The sequence below is a fragment of the Elephantulus edwardii genome, unplaced genomic scaffold (assembly GCF_000299155.1).
Source record: "Elephantulus edwardii isolate Elephantulus edwardi_28Jun2011 unplaced genomic scaffold, EleEdw1.0 scaffold00227, whole genome shotgun sequence".
Taxonomy (NCBI): domain Eukaryota; kingdom Metazoa; phylum Chordata; class Mammalia; order Macroscelidea; family Macroscelididae; genus Elephantulus; species Elephantulus edwardii.
This window is the reverse complement of record NW_006399977.1, coordinates 3627324-3651985: the sequence shown is the minus strand read 5'-3', so window position 1 is coordinate 3651985 and position 24662 is coordinate 3627324. Positions and strand designations below refer to the sequence as shown.

General features: G+C 36.5%; 1 protein-coding gene across 1 annotated transcript in view; it reads left to right on the top strand.

Moving 5' to 3' along the window:
• COL24A1 (collagen, type XXIV, alpha 1) overlaps positions 1–24662 on the top strand; it is a 548498-nt gene that overhangs the window by 404586 nt on the left and 119250 nt on the right. The window contains exons 40-43 of the mRNA XM_006898370.1: positions 8858–8911; positions 9281–9334; positions 9960–10016; positions 18186–18239. Of these exons, the coding sequence (XP_006898432.1) occupies positions 8858–8911; positions 9281–9334; positions 9960–10016; positions 18186–18239 (219 nt within the window). The remainder of the gene's footprint in view (positions 1–8857; positions 8912–9280; positions 9335–9959; positions 10017–18185; positions 18240–24662) is intronic.

Here is a 24662-nt window from a genome sequence, read left to right as displayed (position 1 = left end):
CCCCCCACTCTTCAACCCTCATTCCATACTCTTATGATAAACGTAATGCCCTAAAATATAATACTTTTAAACTATTCTGTCCCTCATAGACTTCAATGCAGTAAACATAATTTATCCAGGTTTTCTCAATATTCATTTATACCTTAAATCTTTTACATGATATTGAGAGTAAGCCACAACACAATATTCCTGAAACTATAGTAGGAAATGTGCATTGCTTATGTAATTGGGCCTTGCTAATGTAATTGGGCCTTTCCAGAAAATCACAGCATGAGGGAAATGTGAAAATACTTAAGAGATTAACCAATTTAGTCTTCTGAGTGGTCCAAATAGGTATTACAAAATACATGTTATTTCCTAGTCTCCATTTAAATGCTGCAAATGCTAAGATTTCACCACAGACTTTTAGAGAGCATTGTGTAAACCATTTGATGTTTCCAAAAGAGTTTCCTTAGGCTCATTTAAGCATCCATTTCTTACTGTAATCTTACTACTTCTACTCCTTTCCTGCTTCCTTTTATTTAAATTACTACTCTTTCTCTCCAATTCAGTCTTATATATTCATAACCATTATAAAATGTTATTCTTTTTTTTAATAAATGTAAGAACCAATAAAGCCAAAGGCTTTAATCATCTCCTACTTGGAGAGCTCTGGTTGCCTAGTGGTAATAATCTGTGCTACAATCCCGAAGGTATAAACAGTTCAAATCCACCAGTTCCTCCACAGGAGGATGGGCAAAAAAGGTGAGTTCCGACTGTTGTTGTTGTGTACCATAGAATTAGAACAGACCTATAGCTGACCTTCTGGCAGTCACAGGGGAGGAGATTGCCCATCCTTCTCCCATGGAGCAGCTGGTGGATTTGAACCATGTGCCTTTGGTATTGTAGTGCCAACTTCTTGCCACTAGGCCACCAGAGCTCTAGTCTCCTGATTTTTATTTTCTCTACAGAAGAATATTTTATTTTTAAAAAAATATTTTTCCTTTATACTATCATTCACTTTTCTAAGATTGTCCATATACCTTGTTTCTTTTATGTATTTTGCTTTACACAATCATTTCTGTACACTGTGCTTTCTATAATTAATTACTGTTGATCTGTTACATTTATCTTCCCATCTTCTCAAATCTCCATTTCACCTTACCTATTTATTCACCCCCCAACCCCCAAGAGTGTCTGCTGTCCTAGATTTCCTCTTTCTTCCATATCCCTTCACCTCATTCCCTTTTAATCTGTTATATACAACTTGTTCCTATTTGCTACTTGCAATAGCCATATCGCCTTTATCTCACTTATTTCCAGATATTTAATTTTCCTTTGTCTTGGTCCTTGTAGTGTTCTTTCTCTCCCAGTTCCCCACCTCTCAGTTACTCTCCTGTTATCACAATAGCAGTCTTATATATAGTATTTGTCCTTTTGTGCTGATTTATTTCACTCAACATAATGTTCTCTAGTCTCTCCCATGTTCTAATGCACTCTACAAATACTTCATTGGGATTTTTATGTGCTGGTGCTACATAATATTCCATTGTGTGAATATATCACCATTTTTCTACCCATTTTGAGGAAACACCAAACTGTCTTCCATAGTCGTTATACAATTTTTTTTGTGTTATACCATTTTTGAAACACATGAGCAACCATCTTCCCAAGAAGTTTTCCCATGGTTACAACCCCACCACTTGAAAATTGAACTATTTGTAGTTTGCCATCTTCTAAATTAAAAAAAGTCTCATTGTTATTATTTCTGCTTACATTTCCCTGATTGCAATCAACTTGTACTTTTTTCCACTCTAGAAGTTTCTTCTTGTTCATGTATCCTTTGTGTGTGTGTGTGTGTGTGTGTGTGTGTGTGTGTGTTCTAAGTAGGTTTGTGTGTTTTTCCTGTTCAGATGCAACAACCCCTTATATATATTTTTAGAGACTAATATATTTTTGTAAAGTACATTGAAAAATATATTGCATTTTTCTGTTCTGTAATTTATCCTTTAATTTTTTTATGGCACCATTGCTGTCTGAAAGTCTCAGTATTTATGTAGTAATGCTTTTTTGGTCTTTCTTCTTTGTAGTTTCTGGGTATATTTCTTCTGTTTATATGCTGTCTTTACTTAAGTTATTTAATAATAGTTTTCCATAAACTAACTCTGTATTTCTAAAGCTAAGAGTACTGAAAAACAAATTTAAACTTTAAGTTTTAATACTGAAAGATGCTGGGTAATATATTGAATGACCCAGAAAGCATCAAAAGAAGATGAAAGAAATACACGGAATCATTGTACCAAAAAGAATTGATTTTGCACTGAAGAATTTCAGAAAGTGCCATATGAACAAGAGCCAATGGTATTGAAGGAGGAAGTAGAAGCTGCAATGAATGCATTGGCAAAAACTAAGGTCCCAGAAATCATTTTTATACCAATTGGCTTATTTCAATTAACAGATGCAGCCTTGGAAGTGGTCAGCAGTCTATGTCAGGAAATTGGGAGGAAAGCTGTCTGGTCAACATATTGGAAGAAGTCCATATTTGTACCCATTCCCAAGAAAGTTGATCCAACTGAATGTGGAAACTACTGGACAATATAAATAATAACACATGCAAGCAAAATACTGCTAAGGATCATTCAAAAACAGCTAAAACAGTACATCAATAGGAAACTGCCAGAAATTCAAGCAGGATTTAAAAGAGGCCATGGCACCGGGGACGTCATTGCAGATTTCAGATGGATCTCAGCTGAAAGTAGAGAATACCAGAAGAGTGTATATTTGTGCTTTAATTATTTACAAAAGCATTTGATTGTATGGATCATAACAATGGCTGACATTGAGATGAATGGGAGTCCAAGAAAATTTAATTGTGTTTATGCGGAATTTATACCTAGAACAGGAAGCTATTATGTGAACAGGGCAGGAGAACACTGATGGTTTAAAATTAAGAAGAGAGTGTGTTAGAGTTGTATTCTTTCTCCTTATCTATTTAATCTGAGCAAATTATTCTGAAGACTGGACTGTATGAAGAGGAATGTGGTATCAGGATTTGAGGGAGACTCATCAACAATCTGCATTATGCAAATGATAAAACCTTGCTTGCTGGAAGTGAGGAGGACTTGAATCACTTGTTGCAGAGAATCAAGGAATACAGCTTTCAATTTGGATTGTATCTCAATGTCAAAAAAGCAAAGATTCTTACCACTCGACCCATAGGTTACGAATGGATGGAGAAAAGATTGGAACTGTCAAAAGCTTCATATTAACTTGGATCAACAAATAACACCCTTGGTACCAGTAGTCAGGAAATAAGGAGATGTATTGCATTGGGAAAGGCTGAAGTTAGGGACTTCTCAAAATTATTGAGGAGCAATGATGTTAGTTTGAGGACTAAAGTGCATCTAATTCAGGCCATGGTCTTTCCAATCACTTGCAACTGTACAATGAATGAGGATGACTGAGGAAGAATCAATGCCTTTGAGTTGAGGTGTTGGAGAAGAGCGCTGAACATCCCATAGACTGCCAAAAGAACAAATAAATACATATGTCTTGGAGAAGATGCAGCCAGAGTTCTCTTTGGAGGCAAGGATAATGAGGCTTTGCCTCACATGTTTTGCGCATGTTGCTAGGAAGGGCTATTCTTGGCAAAAAGCATGATGCTTAATGGTGGAGGGTCGGCAAAGGAGAGGAAGACCATCAACCAGGTGCATTGACATTATGATTATCATCATGGGCTCTAATATGTCAGAAAATGTGAAGATGGCACCAGATTGGACAGAGTCCAGATCTGATGTTCATAGTGTCGCTATGGGTTGATAGTGCCTAACAACAACGATACTACTAACTTAAAAGCCATACAGAGTTTATTTTTATGGTATTATATGATGCATTGTTGTTGTTGTTGTTGATTGCCATTGAGTCAAGTACAACTCGTATCGTCTCTATGAACAAAAGACCTAATGCCTTTCCATAACTGTCATCATTTCTCCAAGTTAATAGAGTTTCCATAAGTTGTGGTTTAGGAAGTGGATGCCACTCCTACTTCCAAATCTGTTTTATAACTGGGAGAGCCACCAAACACTGGCTACATTGGGAAGCCATTATGGTATTTGATACCCCAATGGCACAAGGTTCAGCATTGAAGCAAACCCAGAGTACCTCAGTACAGCAAACTAAGAGTGATGTACAAAATGGAAGAATATTCCTCCAAATATAACAACCCTTAGCAGTGGTTAAGTGTTGTCAAGTTGAATACTACTTATAGTGACCTTATGAACTAAAGACTTGAACTCTATAATTAACATCATTTCTGCATGTCTATAGAGTTTATGTATAGAATATTGATTTTTTTTTCCAAACGGGTAGCCATTTTCCACAGTATCAGTTATTACATAGTATGACATGATATTTATTTACATGTTCTTTTATATTCTTCAGTAAAGTTTTATTATGTCCTTTATCTCTGTTTTTATCTCTTTCTTGTAGATTCATTTTTAACATTTTATTATTGAAATTGTGCCATTGTAATTTTTTTATTGATCATTACTCTATTTAAGAAATCTATATAGTTGCATATGTTGGTTTTAATCCATTTAGTCCAAATGATTCTCTTGGGACCTTTAAGTAAAAAATTATGTTACCATTTCTCATTTTCTTGACTTGTTACATTGATTAAAACTTCAAGTATAGGAATGAAAAAAATTTTGATGGGAAAATCTTATCCTGTGATTGTCTTTAGTGAAAAATGCTCTAGTATTTCATTGTCAAATGTTATTTATAATGATTTTTACAACATATATGTTTTTAAAGAAATTCTTTTGTAGGTGAGAGTTGGAGTCAAGAAAAGATGTATTTTATCAAATGCTTTTTACATGTGTATAAATAATTCCCTGCTTTCATCCATTTATTAATCTGAGAACACATACTAATGGACCTAAAAGTTGAAAAAGCCATTAGTTCATAGTATAAACCATACTTAATTATCATAATGCTATTGCGTTATTACTGCTACACTCAATTTTCTAATGTTTTATTTAAGTTTGTTTTAGTTTCCTATATTTAATTTTCCCTGGGGTCTTTTGCATCTACATTTGTATCACGGTCTATACAATTTTAAATGTCTATACACTTTTAAATGTATACTACTACTCTTGTGTTTGGGTATAAAAGTTGAACAAGCCTTATAAAATTAGTTGGTCTGTTTGGAAATATGGTTATTACTTAATCTTGAAAGATTTTGATAGAATTTTTCTTTCAAGCAATTAGGCCTAATGTTCTTTTATTAATCTTAGGCTTCATTTTTCAAATTTTGTATCTCTTTTGGAATATATTTTAAAATATTTTTTCCTAAAACACATCTGTTTTATCTATGTTCTAAAGTTTAATGGGCAAAACTTGTAATTGCTACTTAGTTATATTTAAAGAAAATCATATATGTTATTATATTATGCATTCTTTCTTATTCTAAATATTTTTCATGACTATTCTTTTGCTTGATCAGACTTGTCCAAGATTCATTTTTCAATCTCAGCGTTTTATTTTTACTCAACTTTTTAAGTAGGGTGCCTTTCTCTTATTTCGTTTCTTTTTTTAAAATCTATTTTATTAATTTTAATGAACATTTACAGAGATTTTGGATTTCCATTCATTTATTGTTGCACTTTTTTCTCTACCCCACCTCCCCATCATTCGTTCCTCTCTTTGAAAAGCAAAAGGTAAACTTCTTCATTGGTATGCAATCCCCCAGCCCTGCGCCTGAATGCACTCCACTATGCAACCTTAATTCTAGATTCCTGTGATAATCATAATACCCTATCATATATCACTTTTAAACTGTTCTCTCTTGAATTAAATGTTTGTTTTTGTTAAGTGCCTTTGAGTCAACTACAACTCATAGCAGCCCTATGAATAATAGTACTGAACTATGCTCTCTCCTAAGTCATCCTCACAGGTTGTTCCTCATACCTAAGGATTTAAAGCTCTGTCTCATATACTTTGGGCATGTTACCAGGAGGGACATAGTGTTTATAAGACATAGATATAGAAGGACATAGTGTTTATAAGGGTAGAGGTTGAGCAGGAGAGAAGACTCTGAATGAGATGAACTGACACAGTGACTGTGGCAATAGGATCATATGTGTTAGAGATGGTGAATTTGCCTCAAGATAAGCCAAGGTTCAGAGCCATTGTTCACAAGGTCGCTGTGAGTCATAGTCAACTCAATTGCATATAATGACAAAAAGTAAGCTTTTTCTTTCAGCCATCTTAACCCATATTGATTAGTTTCTTAGAGAATTTTGGCAGACTATTTTATGTTATTTTTAACTTATCTTCTTGTGTGCCAGCAAGTCAGAACCAACCCATAACTGAACCTTCAGTGGGTTTTCAGAGGCAGTAAATCAAACAGAAGGAGATTGTCCATCCTTCTACAGAGAAACTAGTGGATTCAAATTGAATGCCTCTGGGATTGCAGTGCTAATAGCATGTATAAAGTAGTCTGATAAATCTCAGTTGTTCTCCTAGAGAATTGTTTAATAATTATCAGGGATTTGGTTTGGTTTTGTTTTTAATTTTCTTGTGTACCCTCAAACTGGATCCAACTGGCACAGGAGGAGATTGCCCGTCCTCCTCCAGAAGAGTATCTAGTGGATTTGAACCACATGCCTTTGGGATTGCAGTGCAGCTTCTTTGCCACTAAGCCACCAGAGCTCCCTAATTATCAGGTTTTTAATGCCTCTGGAAACACTATGAACTTTGAGAAACAATGATAGTTATAGGAAGGCTTCAAGTCTTTTGTTCATAGGGTCGTTATGAGTTGTGCTCAACTCAATGGCACTCAACAACAACAACAGATTTTTAAGACTGATTTTGTAAAGACTTTTTTTTTAGGCTTAAAACTTGATCCTAACTGGATGAGTCTAAATTTATTGATTAATAATTAAATTGTATTTACTGATAGCAAATAATTACCTATTAATAACTAGATATGAACATTTTATAACTGAGACATTAAACTCACTCAAACTCATTGCTATTTCAAGTCGGAACCAGATTATAGCTGATCTTCTAGCAGGTTTTCAGAGGCTGTAGATTGTACAATAGGAGTTGCCCATCTTCTTCCCACAGAGAGCTGGTGAGTTCAAACTACCAGAAAAGCACCAATTTTGGATCGGCAGTGCAACTTCATATGAAATCAGCGTTCCCTTAAATGTCCAGGAAGTCATAAAATAGAGTGAACATGATCATTGCAAGATCAAAATACTTGGTTCTCAATGCTGCTCAACTCCTTGCCATTGAATCAGAACCAGCCCATAGCTAACCTTCCAGTATGTTTTCAAAGGCTGTAAATCATGCTAGAGAGTGCCCTTGTTGCTCCTATAAGAGCAGCTGGTAGATTTGAATTGTCTCCCTTTGAGTTAGCAGCTCAAGTCCTTACACATTAGGCCATCAGAGCTACTGAAACTTGGTTCTAGTGCTGTTTAGTATGTTAGGAAGTTGAACACTTGCTTTGTATCTTTATTTCATCTCTTAAGTCATCTTTTGTTTTGAGGTACATATAGGGGCACTGAGTGGAAACTTTTTAACAGTGTACAAAAGATACATTTTTAAGGATCTTCTCCCGCCGCCCCCAGTTGTCTGAGTCATTTTTATCTGCAGGTCGGGTATATGCTCACTGGATTTTAACTTACATGATTGCCTTATTTGTAAAATAGGAATAATCATGGAGTTGCTATTAGATATAAGTGGTCAGTCATTCTATTGTAACAGCTTTGATGTGGACTAAAACAATGTTTACCAAAGAATGGAAAATATTGGTGACTAAGGAGTTTTCCTTGATATTCTGTTGGTAGTATGTTTTTAAACCTTTATAGTATGTCAAATACCATAAGGGTTATCCATGGGGGGCAGGGTTTGGTAAAGCTCCCAGATTAAGACAGAGTAGGAAACAGAATTGGCATTCACTTCTTAAATAGCAGGCCTTTGAAAACCCTATGAAGGCTGGAGAACTGAGGATAGTTACACTAATGTAGTGGTAGAACCCAGTTTAGAAGTCAGTTGAAATGAGGAAAAGCAATAAGGTGGATGTTTGACAAAGGGGAGGAAGACCCTCGACCAGAAATATTGAGACAGTGACTGCCGCAAATTGGCTCTTGTGTGTCAGGAAGTGTGAGGATAGAACAGGGTTCAAGTCTTTTGTGCATGGGGTCACTATGAGTCATGCTCAACTCAAGAGCACCTAGTAACAAAATTTATAGAATTTTCCTTGATATTCAAATGACGGTATGTTTTAAATACTAGGCTTTACATTCTGATTATGAATATTTACCACAAACTTTGACAAGAGCAAGCTACTTTTCAAGAATTCTTCATGAAGAATACAATAACAATCTGGCTACAACATCTGTCATCTCATTGATCACTAGGGTTGATGTGGCTGATCTGGTTTGCGAGGCTGGGGTCCTCTTCCTCTTTAACTGCTCCTTATGTGTTGTGTCCTTCTCAAAGCCTCATATTTGGTTAGAAAGGACAGCCTTCCCTGATAGAGGATTGCCTTTTCATTGAAGGTACACGATTAGCTATACTTCTTGGCTAGAACCTCCACACAATCTCACAAGAATTCTTCCAACACCGGAAGGATTCTGACAACTGAATTTCTCTTAATGTTCTTACTGAAGGCAAATGAAAGATTCCTGTCCCCAATCTGAGACTATTGTTTAAAAAAAATGGAAGACAAAGTTGAGATTTTTTTTTTCCAGATTGAGAAGGATTTTAAACTATAAAAAAAGCTAAATGGAACAATTTAAATAATTAAAGTTTAAATTTAATTGCTTTTGAAATTATCGCTTTTATCACTAATAATTAATTTGTTTTTTAGGGTCATTTAGGACTGATGGGTCCTAATGGAGAGCCAGGAATTCCAGGATATAGGGTAAACATTTTGAATTAAAAATATGAGAATGTATGTTTCCCTGAAATATTTTTATGTTAAAATGTCATCCCATATATGCAAATTAAGGTTGAACTATCCATGACAAAACATTCCTGAAATGTTTAAACTTCATCTCCTTAAATATATAAGTAACTGTGTTAGTTCTATTATGTCAACTTCAACTCAGGGTAACCTTATGTATGATAGAACAAATTGCTGTACATATATACCATCATCTCCCTAGAGAGTTAATCCTGTTTTTAATTTCAGAATGCAGTAGTTTAATATCTAATGGTGTGTACTTGGTGGTATTAGGTAGAGGATATATATATAATATAGGGACTATCTACTTACTTGTTCTTTTCTTAGGGTCAACAAGGTCAACCAGGCCTTTCAGGATTGCCAGGACCTAAAGGAGAAAAGGTATGCATGCATAGTTGGGGGTTTTTTGGTCATTGGGTTTTGTGTTTGTTTGTTTTTTTAATTTCTGAAGCTAAACATTGAATTTATTCTTTCTGGGGAAGAAAAATGAGTATAAACATTCTTAACTAGTAAAATGTGCATTTTCAATTTGGATAGATTGTGGAAGGGGAAAAAAATCACAAGACTTAAATTTAAATAAATAATCAAAATATCTCAATATATTATCTCTAGATTAAGATAAAACAATATATCTAACAGAAACCTGTAAAAATCTATAAAGGTAAAATTACTCACTGAAAAAGCTTGTGAAACTCTGGGATAAATGACTAATTTATATTAAAATGATCTGTTTACTTACAGATAACCACAATACTCTTAATTTACAAAATTATTGAAAACGATTCTGAGAAAATTCTTAAATTGCTTTTTAAACAATGAAGGCAAATTAGCATTTCTAGACAGAATGAAATTACAACTGTATATGAATCATGCTAAGTTTCACAGATTAAAATGTTCCATTTTAAAAAGCTAGAACCAGATTGTTTATTTCTAACAAGTTATCGTGGTTGAATGTTTATAAAATTTATTCAATTAATTTTGTTTTAACTTTTTTTTTTCATTGTAGGGCTTCTCAGGAGAAGATAATACAGTCTTGGGAATGCCTGGGTCTCGAGGTGAACCAGTAGGTCTTTTTCTAAAATTTCTTTGATTCCTTAATATAAAAATCACCATTTTACATTTTCACCAGCAATTTTGTGACAGTTCCAATCTTGTCCCACCCTTGCCACCATTTTTTTGTTCACTGGTTTATTGTTGAACGTTGTTGCTGGCTTGAGATGCTATCTCTATATTGTTTTGATTTGCATCTCTTTAATAGCTGCTGGGAGTTCTGGTGGCCTAATGGTAAAGATTTGCACTGTCAACCCAAAGGCATGTAGTCTGAGTCTATTCGCTGCTCTGTGAGAGAAAGATGAGCCATCTCCTCCTCTCCTCTGGTGCAATTTACAAGACTCTGAAAAACCACTGGAAGGGCAGCTATGAGTCAGTTTCAACTTACAGGCACATAACGACAAGAATAACTAGTGATCTTGAGTACTTCTTCATGAGTTTGTTGGCCATGTGAATGTCTTCTTTGATAAAGACTCTTCATAATATCTGCCCATTTTGTAAATGTATTGTTTGTCTTTTTTGTGTTGTGGTATTTATTGAGAGCTCTGGTAACCTAGTGGTAAGAAGCTGCCCTGCAATCCTGAAAGCACACAGTTCAAAACAACCAGCTGCTCTGTGAGAGAAGGATAGGCAATATCCTTCCTTGCAAAGAAAGAAAACAGGCAGGAGGGTCAGCTATGAGTTCTGATCTGATGGTACACGACACAACGTAGATTATAATATATATGAGTTTCTTGTCTAATAAATTGTTAAATAATATTTTTCTTAGTCTGTACGGTAGGTTCTCTTTTTACTCTTTGGATAAATTTCTTTATAAATATATAATATATAATTTTACCTTTAGAGTATTTCATTTCTCTGTTATTTTCTGGTTGTACGGTTTTGATTCTATTTGATAGTCTAGTTAGTACAAATTAGGGTTTATAAGTTTTCTCCTGTTTTTTCCCTGATGATCCTCATGGTTTTATGTTTTACCCCTAGTTTCTTAATCGACCTTAAGTTAGATTTTGTATATATGATGCAGAGAGTTTTGTCAGCACCATTTGTTAAAGAAGCTCTCATTTCCTCATGTAGTAGATTTCATCTCCTTGGCAGAGATCAGTGGTCGATAGGTGAATGGATTTACATCTGGATTCTCAAGTCTACTCCGTTGGTCTATTCCAATCTATCATTGAACCAGTGTCTTGCTGTTTTGATTACTGTGGATGTGTAGTACATTTTGAGAGAAGGAAGCAAAGATATCATATTTTGCTTTTCTTCTTAAAGTAGCATTTTTCTCATTGGTTCACTCAAATCACAATTTTTAAAAAAATTAGCAAATTATAATATTTTTAATAAGTTGATAACACTTGCAATCATCTTTATAAAATATTTTTCTCAGTTTTAGAAAATTATTTTATGTTGGTCATAGGATTGCTACATCTTAGAGTGGTCCTGTGCCATCCTCACAATCTTTACCACGCATTAGGTGTGGTTACAAAATCTAAATAATGTGAAAGCATTAGATATAAATGTGTTTTATAATCAGATCAAGATCATTAGCATGGTATAAGCTGTTGTTGTGTAGCATCAAGTTGGAACCGACTGATAGTTGACTCTCTGGCCTCGCAAAAGCGGAGATTGCTGATCCTTCTTCTGCAGAGTAGCTGATGATTAGAACTGTGCGTCTTCGGGATTGCAGCACAGCGTCTTGCCACTAGGCCACCAAGCTCACTAGTGTAATGATTTAAAACAGTGATTTCTCAAATCGAACATTGAACATTGAATATACATTATAAAATTTTATCAAGATTGCCCTCCCCCCTAAAAAAAACTGCAAGAAAAGGGGGAGGATGAGTATTCTCCAGGGCGATTAACTGCCTCTGAAAGCCCCCAGGAAGGTCAGCTGTAGCACATTTTCAACTTGATGGAACACAACAGCATAGACATTTTAAGGCAGATATTTCTTAAATCATCAAATTTCTATTTCTTAAGTATTAAAAATTAGCTTATGTTCTGCCCACGAAATGCCCCTCAAAGGATATCCAATCATCACACGTCTGAAAATTCAAGAGTGTTTATTAAATTCCACATGGGGAGACTTTCTCCCTCAGTAGGAAGGTGGCCAGGGGAAAAGCCCCTAGACCCTCCACACCCCCGCCCCAATTGCTTTTATGGCTTTCCTGGGTGCCACTGCGGGGATGGGGAGATTGAGATCGTGGTTGGTGGGTTGGGGGACCAGTCATGTGGGTCAGCTTTTGATGGGCTGGCTACTTTGCCCACCTTTACTCTTTTTGTGTCACTAGACACTAGTTAATTCTTTACTTTGCAAGGACAGATAAGACTTTTGTGTTTGCCTTAAGCTAAGAATTTTTATGGCCTGCTTCTGTTTCTGGTATTAATGGGGGGTTATAAAAAATGGGGTTTATGCTGTCCCTTCAGCTTAAACATAGAATTGCACAATTTGATAGGGTGATGAAGAAAATGGAAGAATCTTATGTGAAAAACAATGTAATAAAACTTTGTAGACAAATCAGTATAATTTTTTTACATTAGCTTATACACTTCTGCTCCCATCCTCCCCACCTTAGATCCTCATACACATTTTATTAGTTATCTATTTCTACAATAATGGAGGGTGGAAGCAGAAGGGACAGGTGTTATCATAGGATCAGATAATTTGTTTGGAGTGAGAAGTGGATAAAGGAAATGGGAAAGATCTAGTGTAAAAACAAGTATACGAACTTTGTAAGTAAACCAGTATAAATTAAAAATGTTATTTAAAAAATCAGCTTTTATATGTTTACAGTAGTTACACATAAATGCCAACTGATTTCAAAATTTTTTCTAGCTAGAGTCAAGACCCTTAAAGATTACTAACTTAAATCATCTAAGAATTTTTAAAACAATTTACTGTCATTTGAGTGAAGATTTACAGAGCATGTTGGTTTTCTATCCACACGTTGTCACAGCACTTCCTGCTTTCTCCCTGTGATTGTTTACATTCACCTTTCTATGCTAATCTTCGTGCCTTCTGAACATTATACCTGGGCAAATACTGCCTTTGGTTAATTGTTATAAGAAGTACCTCCCTGATGTTACTATTCATTCTAATTAAAAATTTCAAGGACTATGGACCAGGAGGCAGTCGTCAGAACAGAGCAAGGGAACACTGCATGGTTCAAAATTGGGAAGGGCGTATGCCAGGAATGCATCCTATCTCCATACCTTTTCAACCTATATGCAGGACAGATTATCCGGGAGACTGGGCTCTATGAGGAGAAATGTGGGGTCAAGATTGGTGGACGATTTATCAACAATCTGCGTTATACGGATGACACAATCCTGCTTGCTGAAAATGAAGAGGACCTGAAGCACCTGCTGCAGAGGGTCAAGGACTACCTCCAATATGGATTGAGGCTCAGTGTCAAGAAGACAAAGATTCTCACCACTGGACCAATTGGCAGCATCAGGATGGATGGTGAAGAGATTGAGATTGTACACAGCTTTAGTTTGCTTAGCTCCACAATCAACAGTCTTGGCACCAGCAGCCAGGAAATTAAAAAGCGCATTGTCATGGGAAAGTCTGCTGTTTAGGGACCTCTCCAAAGTACTGAAGAGCAATGGTGTCTCCCTGGAGACTAAGGTGCATCTGATACAGTCCATGGTCTTCGTAACCACTTGTTATGCATCAGAGAGTTGGACAATGACCAAGGAGGATAGAAGAATTGATGCCTTTGAGCTGTGGTGCTGGAGAAGTATTGAGAATACCATGGACTCCTAGGAAAACAAACAGATTTGTCCTGGAAAGGGTTAAATCAGGTGGCTCCTTGGAGGCAAGGATTCTGAGGCTCCGTCTAACATACTTTGGACATGTTGTGAGGAAAGACCGGTCCTTGGAGAAGGACATCATGCTTGGGAGCGTGGAGGGACAGTGCAGGAGGGGAAGGCCCTCTATGAGGTGGATTGATTCAGTGACTGGGATAATCAGGATGGGAGTGCCAGATACAGTGCTATTGGCACAGGACAGAGCAGAGTTAGGGCTGTTGTACATAGGGTCACTATGAGTCTCAAGCGACTCGATGGCACATAACAACAACATGTTTAACTACAGTTTTCTTTTCTTTTTAAGTAGCTATTCTTAAAACTTGGGTTACCTTAAATAATGTCTAAAGGAGATAACTAAATTAAATGGGTAAAATAAACAAGTTTAGTTCATTTTAAAGTTAATAAATATACTTATTTTAAAAAATAAATTTTAGTTGATGTTTTATTTCCCACATAGTTATTATGATTTGAAGTAAATACTATTAAAGCCGAAGAATTCTAATATATAATCAGTCTTCATAGTTTGGTTTGTTATCGTTGTTTACTGTCAAGTTGGAGCAAACCCATAGCTGATCCTCAAGCGGGTTTTCAGAGGCAATTAATCAGCTGGGAGGAGATTGCCCATCTTCTCCTGAGCAGGAGCTGGTAGACCCAAATATGCTTTTGGGATTGCCGCATAGCTTTCTCACCACTAGTCTACCCAAACACCCTAGTTTAGTCCCCTGAAAGTAGTAGAAATTATATTTTGTTTTAAAGTAGTTGAAATTATATTTTGTTTTAAAATATATTATATTTAAATATATTTAAAATATATTCTAGAATTTCCTGATTAAATCAAGCCATTTCATATACTATATTTTACACAAATAACACACCTACATACATAATGCTTAAAGACATATAATATATAATATGTGTAGGAAACAAATATATGAGAAGATTGTACAGTTAGAAAAACTCACATAAACTTGCATATTATTTGCATGAAAACTGCAATAAGTCACCTAAGACATAACCATAAGAAATCATATGTAGTGAACTTCCTTAAGTAGGTTTTAGTCTCTCCAAACCACTAAAAGAGAGAGAGACTATGGGAATAATGCAAAAGTTCAAAAGCAAATTTAAAAAAAATATGCCAGAATAATACCATTCATTGGCAACTAAAACATAGTAGTGACATTATTTTCTCTGTCACTTGAAATATAAACATATTAAAAGTCTAGCATGAAAATGATAGTTTTATCTTTGAAATATACTGTTACTATAGATGTGGGACAGACATAAAATTTTAAAATACTCTAAATAATTATAAGACAAACTCTCACTCATACCTGACCCTCCAGGGGCTTTTTTAGGCAGCAGTAGCTTTTGGTTTCAAATCTCACTCCATTCAGTTGCCAATGCAACTCTCAACAACTTGGTGACAGAAACAAGACTGGAAATCAAATGACTGAATTTTGTACAGTCAATGATTTATTGATTGCAATCATCAATTTATTTATTTTTAAAAAGAAAAATACACATATACACATAACCCTTACCTGATGGACTACACAGGAGCCAGATTGAAAACATTTGTGGGAGGAATCATTGGAGAAGCTCAATATTATCAATGAAAATAAGGTCAGGTGCTGACTGTGAAACAGACCATCATTTACTCATGTGCCACTTTAAACTGAAGCTAGAGCATATTAAAACAAGTACACAAGAACCAAAATACAACCTTGAGTCTATACCACCTTTATTTAAAAACCATTTCAAGAATACATTTGAAAGATTGAACACTAATTTTCAAAGACAACATGAGTTGTGGGAAGACATCAAGGATATCATTCATGAAGAAAGCAGAAAGTAATTACATAGGGGAAAAGAAAAAGACCAAAATGGAAGTTGGAAAATACTCTAAAAATTGCATCGTAACATCAAAAAACAAAAGAAAAAAAAAGTAAAAAAATTGAAAGGGTAGCTCTAAAAGACAAAATGTGCAAAATCAGGAATTAAAAGGGAAGAACTCTGTTAAGATTTCTCAAGCTGAAAGAACTGAAAAACATAATCCAATACTGAAGGATCATATTGGCAAAATCTTGAATGATCCAGGAGTCATGAAAAGAAAATGAAATGAAAAAAATTAAAAAAAGAAAAGAAAATGAATGCACAGTCATTATATGAAAAAAAAATTGGTTGTTTCAGAACCATTTCATGAAGTAGTATCTGATCAAGAATCAATGATAATGAAGGAAGAAATGTAAGCTACATGGCATTAAGAAAACAAACAAACAAAAAACAAAACAAAAAAACACCAAGAATTGATGGGATACCAACTAGCATGTTTCTGTGAACAGATATGGTCCTCAAAATACTCACCAGTCTGTGCCAAGAAATTTGGAAAAGAGCTACCTGACCAAATGATTGGAAAGAGATTATATATATTCCTATTCTCAAAAAGGAGGATTGTAAAAAAAAATTATCACTAATGTCACATACAAGTAAATGCTTGATGAAGATTATCCAAAACCAGCTAAAAGACTGTATAGACCAAGGACTACCAGAAATTCAAGCTGGATTTAGAAAAGGCCCTGGTACCAAGGGTATCATTGTTAGGTGGATCTTAGTTGAAAGCAGAGGATAACAAAAGGATGTCTATTTATGTTGTATTGACTATGACCAGGCATTTGACTGTGTGGATCAAATTATGGCTAATATTGTCTGAACAGAGGAAGGGAACAGTGAATGGCTGAAAATTAAGAAAGGTGTTCATCAGGGCTGTGTCCTTTCTCCACGTCTATTCACTCTGTATGCTGAGCAAATCATTCAAGCAGCTGGACTCAATAAAGAAGAATGTGGCATTAGGTTTGGAGACAGTCATCAACAAAACTGATTCATACAGATGACACAGCCTTACTCACTGAAAGTGAGAAGGATTTGAAACATTTGCTGCAGAAAAAGAAAGACTATAGTCTTCAATATGGATTACATCTCAACATCAAGAAAACAGGAATCCTCACCATTGAGCCTATAGGCAACATCATGACAGACAGAGAAAAGATTGATGTCAACAACTTCATCTACTTAGATCCACAATCAGTACCAGTCACGAAATCAAAAGATGAGTTACATTGGGAAAATCTGTTGTCAAGGATCTCTCAAAAGTGCTAAGGAACAACTATGTCCATTTACAGATTAAGATGTTCTTCTCAATTACTTACAGTATATCTGAAAGCTGGACAAAAAGGAAGGATGATGGAAGAATTAATACTTTTGAATTGTGATGTTGGAAAAGAGTACTGAACATGCCATGGACCAACAAGGAAAGAAAAACAACACAGATCTTCCCTGGAGAAAGTGAAACCAGGGTGCTCCTTGGAAGTAAGGATGGTAAAACTCCATCTTATGTACTTTGGACATGTTATTAGGAGGGATCAGGGCTTGTAGGACATTATGCTTGGAAAGGTGAAAGATCAGCATAAGAAAGGGAGTTCTTAAACCAGATGGATTGACTTCAATGACTGTAACAATGGGCTCAAATATATCGGAGAAGATGAAGAAGGTACTGGATAGGGCAGGGTTCTGATGTGTTGTCCATAGGGCCATTATGAGTCATACTCAAATGGAGAGCACCTACCAGCCACTTAATTAAAGCAGAGTCATAGATTATTATCTTTGCATTATTAATGTCATTATCTATGGAAAGTTAAGTTCAAATTCATTCATTCTCAATAATAATTTCTGTGGTTTTCAACTAATTTTAATTTGTGTGACTCTTAAAACAGTGTTTCCTATTTACATGCATTTTATAGTAAATAACTTGAATAGTTTGTAATAGCAAATATTTTATAATTAGAAATGTTTAAAAAATTAGTGTCAATTTAGTACTTGAGGGCTAAAGTTAAGTGCAATTTTCATTAGGTTAATTTATGTCTTGGATTAAAAATATCTGAGATTGAAGAATAAATGATATACTATTTAAATGATAAAGTAAAATTAACCTTTTTAAGCTTAAAATGTTATTTAAATATAATCATGAATAACTAAAGTATTGGTTAGATAGCTAAATAAATGTTCTTCCCTTAATATTTTTGTCATTTTAACATTGATCAAAATGCACCTAAAACTTTATATTTTCAGCTAATCTTATTTCCTCAATATTTTTAGCAGAATTATGTGATTTTCTCTGTGTTACTCAGTGTTAGCATAATTTAATAATGTTTTTGGTGTCACTGAAATTTAGTCTTTTCAAATTATTTAGTAGAACATTATTTTTATTTTATTTATTTTTTTTTTCATATTTTGGACAAAACCAAACTTGTTTTACTCTCCTTGTTCATGAAAGTGTAGATCCAGCTGTAAAACTCTTTTTTGTTTGTGGTCTCTATAGGGTCCAATAGGAGAACCAGGAGACAGAGGAGAGCCAGGTCCAGAAGGGTATAAGGTAATTGCTACAAACTTACACACCTTACTTTTCAATGTCCATTGAGTTATCTATAATTCTTCTTAATTTCAAATTAAAATAAGCATCATTGAGATATTTCTTGTTGTCAGGTGCCTTCAAGTTGCTTCCAGCTCATGACAACTCTTAAGTGCAAAAGAATGAAACTGAGATACTTGATGATTGTTGTTGTTATTATGTGCCAGTTGAGTTGTTTGCCACTCATAGCAACCCTAAGTACAAAAGCCCTAAACCTGCTCTATCCTGTGCCAATCGCACTGCTTCTGACACACCCATCCCTATTACCCCAGTCACTGAATCTCTCCACCTCAAAGAGGGTCTTTCTTCCCCCCCTGCACTGTCCCTCCACCCTCCCAAGCATGATGTCCCTCTCCAAGGACCTGTCCCTCCTTACAACATGTCCCAAGTATGTCAGACGAAGCCCCAGAATCCTTGCCTCCATGGAGCAGCCTGGTTTAACCCTCTCCCGGATGAGTCTGTTTGTTTTCTTGGCAGTCCATGATACATTCAATACTATTCTCCAGCACCACAGCTCAAAGGCATCAATTCTCCTTCTATCCTCCCTAGTCATTGTCCAATTCTCTGATGTGTAACAACTGATTGCAAAGACCATGGCCTGTATCAGGAGCACCTTAGTCTCCAGAGACATACCGTTGCTCATGAGTACTTTAGAGAGGTCCCTAACAGCAGACTTTCCCATTGCAATACGTTTTTTGATTTCCTGGCTGCTGGTGCCAGGAGTGTTTACCGTGGAGCCGAGCAAACTGAAGCTGTGAACAATCTCAATCTCTTGCCCATCCATCCTGATGCTGCCAATTGGTCCAGTTGTGAGAATCTTTGTCTTCTTGACATTGAGCCTTAGTCCATACTGAAGGCTGCAGTCCTTGACCCTTTGCAGCAAGTGCATGAGGTCCTCCTCAGTTTCAGCAAGGAGGGTTGTGTCATCTGCATAACGCAGATTGTTAATAGATCTTCCACCAATCCTGACGCCACACTTCTCCTCATAGAGCCCAGCCTCTCGGATAATCTGCTCTGCATACAGGTTGAAAAGTCTTCTTTTTATTATTTTGAAGAAGCCTACTTCTTTGTGCTGTGTCTTATTCCTTGGATCATCTTTCCTGTCATTTTCCATTACTGCTTTCCCCCCTCCTCATTTAGATCTCAACTGAAATGTAACCCCCTGAGAGACCTCCTGTAATGACCATTTTTTGTGTTGTAAATTTCTTCCTGGCACTTAGTGCTAGCTAAAATATACTGATCACTTTTATATATTTGTTTCTTTCTTTATAACATGTCTGCTGCTAATAAAATACAAGATTTATAAGAACATGAATCTTGCTGATGTACTTCATCATTATAAAGCATCAACTTCTAGAACACACAGTCCCTGATACATAGTAGGAATCCAATAAATATAGTTGTCAAATAGCTATGTGAATACTGTTACAGTCAACTTTATATCAATTCACATCCTGTTTCATTTTCTAGAAGAATTTTATGAGACCAGCTGAAATTATATTAGGTAGTATGTCAGAATTTATTGTGTCAGATTTTATAAGCACATTTGTATTTAGGATGTCCGGCATGACTGCCTAATATCTCTTCTCTCTTCACTTATGATTCTAATTGTTGAACAAAATGGTCAGTTAACTTCCTCTCTATAGTTCCTGTCTGATTTCTTTGCACACAATATTCCTCTCCAGTCTTTGCTATCTTCACTTACATAGAAATGGTCCTTCATAATATAACTCAAATTCCATTTTCCCTTGTTCCGTCTTTCCTGACAAACAACAATCTTCTTTTCTATGCTGCTGCTGCTGCTACTGAGGACCATCGAGTCAGGACCATCTCATAGCAGACCCTCCAGTTGGTTTTCAGAGGTGATTAATCCCATGGGAGGAAACTGCCCATCCTTCTCCCATAAAGCAGCTGGGGGATTTGAACCACATGCCTTCAGGATTGCAGTGCCATTTCTTTCCACTAGGCCACCAGGACATTTCATATAGTATTTTTTTTATTGTTATCAGTCATTTCATATAAATATCTTATCCTCTTCTTTTGTTAATTTTTTACTATTTATGACAGGTCTTTAAATAGTATGTTTTGGGTTAATTTATCCATTATACCCCTTTCTCAAGGTCTGAAGTAGGACTTAGAGTGCCAGACTGAAAAGACAAGCTTTTGGTTAGTCAATGTATTAGTAAACTAATTTTCTCCAACCAAAAGAATGTGACAACTTCATTTTATTCTTCACATCTCCCTTTGAAACAAATGTCAACAAGGACTAAATATCTGTCAAAGTGTTGTGATGACCATTTTATAATTCTTATTTTTAGAGAAGCTTTTAAAAGAATGTTCTATGTGCTCTGTTTCCAACTTTAGATTAAAAGGAATTCTGTGGATTTATTTGAAATTACTTAATTTTTTTTAAACCATCCCAACTGCTTCTGGCATAATTTAGAAGCCACTTGAACATCCTTAGCTATTTCTGTGAATGCTATAATGCATTTTCAGGAAATCAGGTTCCTATAGTATCTTCTTTTGTCTTTTACAAACTACAAACTACTTGGTAACTTAAACAGTATAAAACAAAAATAACATAGATTCACCTCCAACTTTTGTGAATCCCGTATGTGTCAGGATAGATTTGTACTCTTTTTAGTGTTTTCTGTGGCAGATTTTTACAAGTTGATGAGGGAACCATTTGTCTGACATGCTTCAGAGTGACTCAAAACTTGCTTTTCTTTTAGTTTGGTAGCTATATGTTAAGGATTTGCACCACCTAGGGACACCTAGGGACCCCTGGCGGGAGCATCACCAAACCTGTGAGCTGTGCAGGAGGCCAGAGAACGGGCACCCGGGCAGCCCTAACTGGTTCCTTGCACATCCTGCTGTCTTGTGCTCCAGGCTGGCATTTTCTAGGGATCCCTGAGAGAGGAGCAACTAATGAACAAATGCCCCTTTCTCTCCTATCTAAAATGACAACAAAGGAGTAATGAACAATCAGAAGAATTAACCTTAAAATCAGAAATATTCACATCAAATTGTGGTTAGCTCCAACACCATATACAAGTTACTACTTTTTGGTTAAAAGAGGAAATGCATGTTGCTATTAGGTGCCTTCCAATCGACTGTGAGTCGTAGCGACCCTGTAGACAATGAATCTGTAGCCTACCTATCCTGTGCCATCCTCATCGTGTCTGATGTACTTGAGCTCGTTGTAACAGTCACTGTGTCAATCCATCTCTTTGAGGATCTTTCCCTTCCTTGCTAATCCTTCACCTTTCCAAGCATGGTATCCTTTTCCAAGGCCTCACTCCACCTAGCAACATGCTCAAAATATGTGAGATGAAGCTTCACCATTCTTGCCTCCGAAAAGCACCATAGGTGTACTTTCTCATACTCATTTGTTTTCTTTTGGCAGTCCTTGGGACAATCAGTGCTTTTCTTCAACTCCATTGACTCTTATGTCATCCTTAATCATTGTCCATCTTTCTGATGTATAACAAATAATTGAAAAGGCTATGGCTTGGATGAGATGCACTTTAGTCTTTATAGTGACATTATTGCTGCTACACACTTTAAAGAGGTCCTTGACAGCAGATTTAGCCAATGTGTGTGTGTGTGTGTGTGTGTGTGTGTGTGTGTGTGTGTGTACATATGTGTCTTGTGATTTCTTGACTGCTGGTACTAAAGGTGTTTGTGGATCCAAGCGAAATGAAATCATTGATAACTTCAGTCTTCTCTCCATTTATCATGATGTTGCCTACTGACTCAGTGGCAAGGAAATACATATTGAAATGAAAGTCTAGAAAAGATATAATGAAACCTTACATGTGCCTCTAGCAAGTTTTGTGCCAGTTTTGGCCCTTGGACTTCAATTTCTTTATTTGTAGATTGAAAGCATTCTTAGAATCCTCTAACTTGAGGAATCTCAACCCTTTCTGTACTAGAAACAGAGCCGGGAAGCACAGCATGGTTAAAAATTGGGAAAGGTGTATGCCGGGGATGTGTCCTATCTCCGCACCTTTTCAACTTGTATACAGAACAGATTATCTGAGAGGCTGGGCTCTTTGAGGAGCAGTATGGTGTCAGGATTGGTGGAAGATCTATTAACAATCTGTGTTATGCAGACGACACAATCCTGCTTGCTGAAACTGAGGAGGACCTGAAGCACTTGCTGCAGAGGGTCAAGGACTGCAGCCTTCAGTATGGATTGAGGCTCAATGTCAAGACAAAAATTCTCACCACTGGACCAATTGGCAGCATCAGGATGGATGGCGAAGAGATTGTTAAAAACTTTAGTTTGCTTGGCTCCACGGTCAACACTCTTGACACCAGCAGCCAGGAAATAAAAAAACGTATTGCAATGGTAAAGTCTGCTGTTAGGGACCGCTCCAGAGCACTGAAGAGCAATGGTGTCACTCTGGAGACTAAGGCGCATCTGATACAGGCTATGGTCTTTGCAATCACTTGTTATGCATCAGAGTTGGACAATGACTAGGGAGAATAGAAGAAGAATTGTTGCCTTTGAGCTGTGGTGCTGGAGAAGAGTATTGAGTATAGCATGAACTGCCAAGAAAACAAACAAATTCATCCTGGAGGGGGTTAAACCAGGCCGCTCCCTAGAGGCAAGGATTCTGGGGCTTTGTCTGACATACTTTGGACATGTTGTAAGGAGGGACAGGTCCTTGGAGAGGGACATCATGCTTGGGAGGGTGGAGGGACGGCGCAGGAGGGGAGGGCCCTCTATGAGGTGGATTGATTCAGTGACGGGTAATCGGGCTTGGTGTGTCGGAGGCAGTGCGATTGGCACAGGATAGAGCAGGGTTTAGGGCTGTTGTACATAGAGTCGCTATGAGTCGCAAGCGACTCAACGGCACATAACAACAACAACAACAACAACGAACTTTAAAATATGATACCTGTTGAACATCCCCAGAGAAGAGATTGGTGATTCTGCTATACAACCAAAGTTGAAACTGCTTGAGCACTTCTTAGTAAAAATTGGTAGCATTGCTTGGTCATGCGAGTGTAGAATAGTCTAAAGGGATTGAATGAATATGACCTTGAATGGATGCTAAAACCTATAAGTGAAAGATAATTGGGGAAATAATATTTATACAGACGTCAATCCCAGATTGCTAACTACAGAGGGGAAAAAACCCTTCAAATTCACTGCCTTCGTGAAAGTTGATTCATAGCAACTTTCTGATTACTGAGGCTGTAAATTATATAGGGAGACTGCCCATCTTTCTCCCATTGAGTAGCTGGTGGATTATTAACTCTGAGGCCTGCAGCTCATTTTGGACTAGGTGCCAGAGCTCCCACACAAAGGGGAAAGAGTACTGTTAAAGTGAAAGAATCTAGCAATCACTACTTTACCATCCATGTTAATAGACAAAGTGACACCATATATCCTCTAGCATGAAACAGTTCACCTGTGTGTTCCCTCCACGATTGTTTAACCTAAATCAGAGTTCATAAGGAAGCAGTTTCATCTAAGTTGTACATTATTCTGTACAGTAGATGACTAGCCTCTTCAAAAATGTTTATAATAGGGAAAAAAAGAAAGAACTTCTTTTGATTAAGAGATTAAAGTTAAATGACATCCAAATAGAATGCACATTTTTTAAAAATAAAACTTTACATGAATGGTTTATATAAAAAAAAAACAATAGGTCTGTGCGTTGCTGTACAGAGGTAACTCGTGGTTGCTGTGATGCTGAAGCCTGTGACAGTGATGTGCCAGTCGTGGTAATGGGCACCCAGGGTGGACAGTGTTGGCTGGAGCTTCCCAACTAAATCAAGCCTGGAAGCAGGAGCGGCATCCACTTCCAAAATGGCTTGCCTCTGGAAACTCTATGTACGAACAGTGCTCAGGCTGTTCGTTCATAGGGTCGCTATGGGTCGTCTACGACTCGAGGGCATTAAACAACAACAACAACAAGGGACTACTAGCTTAATTTCATTATTCTGATCACTAAGGCACTCTCCAGAAACTCTTCATCAGAGAGAAGCTTTCCCCTAGCATCACTGTGGAATCTATCCCTCCTTCTTCATTCCATACCTACTCTTGAAGAGGTTTTAGTTTAGATATTTCATGAACCACTTTAAGCCATATTGTCCTTTCTGTCTTATTTGGTCCTATCCTCTTGGGTTGTAGGATTCATTTTGTCATTTACTGGTGCTTCTGCTCTTCTGTAAAGTGTGAAGCCATCTTTTCTCTGAAAACCATACAAATGATATTGCTTAAACATCTGAAATTCACACTTCTGCCCTACCAAGTCTTCCCAATCTTGGTTTTTCCAGGTGAAGTTGTCTAAACTGACTTTTCTGTCTGGTTATTTTACTTTTTATGATTTCACACACAAGTAGCTTAAGATAAAAAAAATATTTTTACAG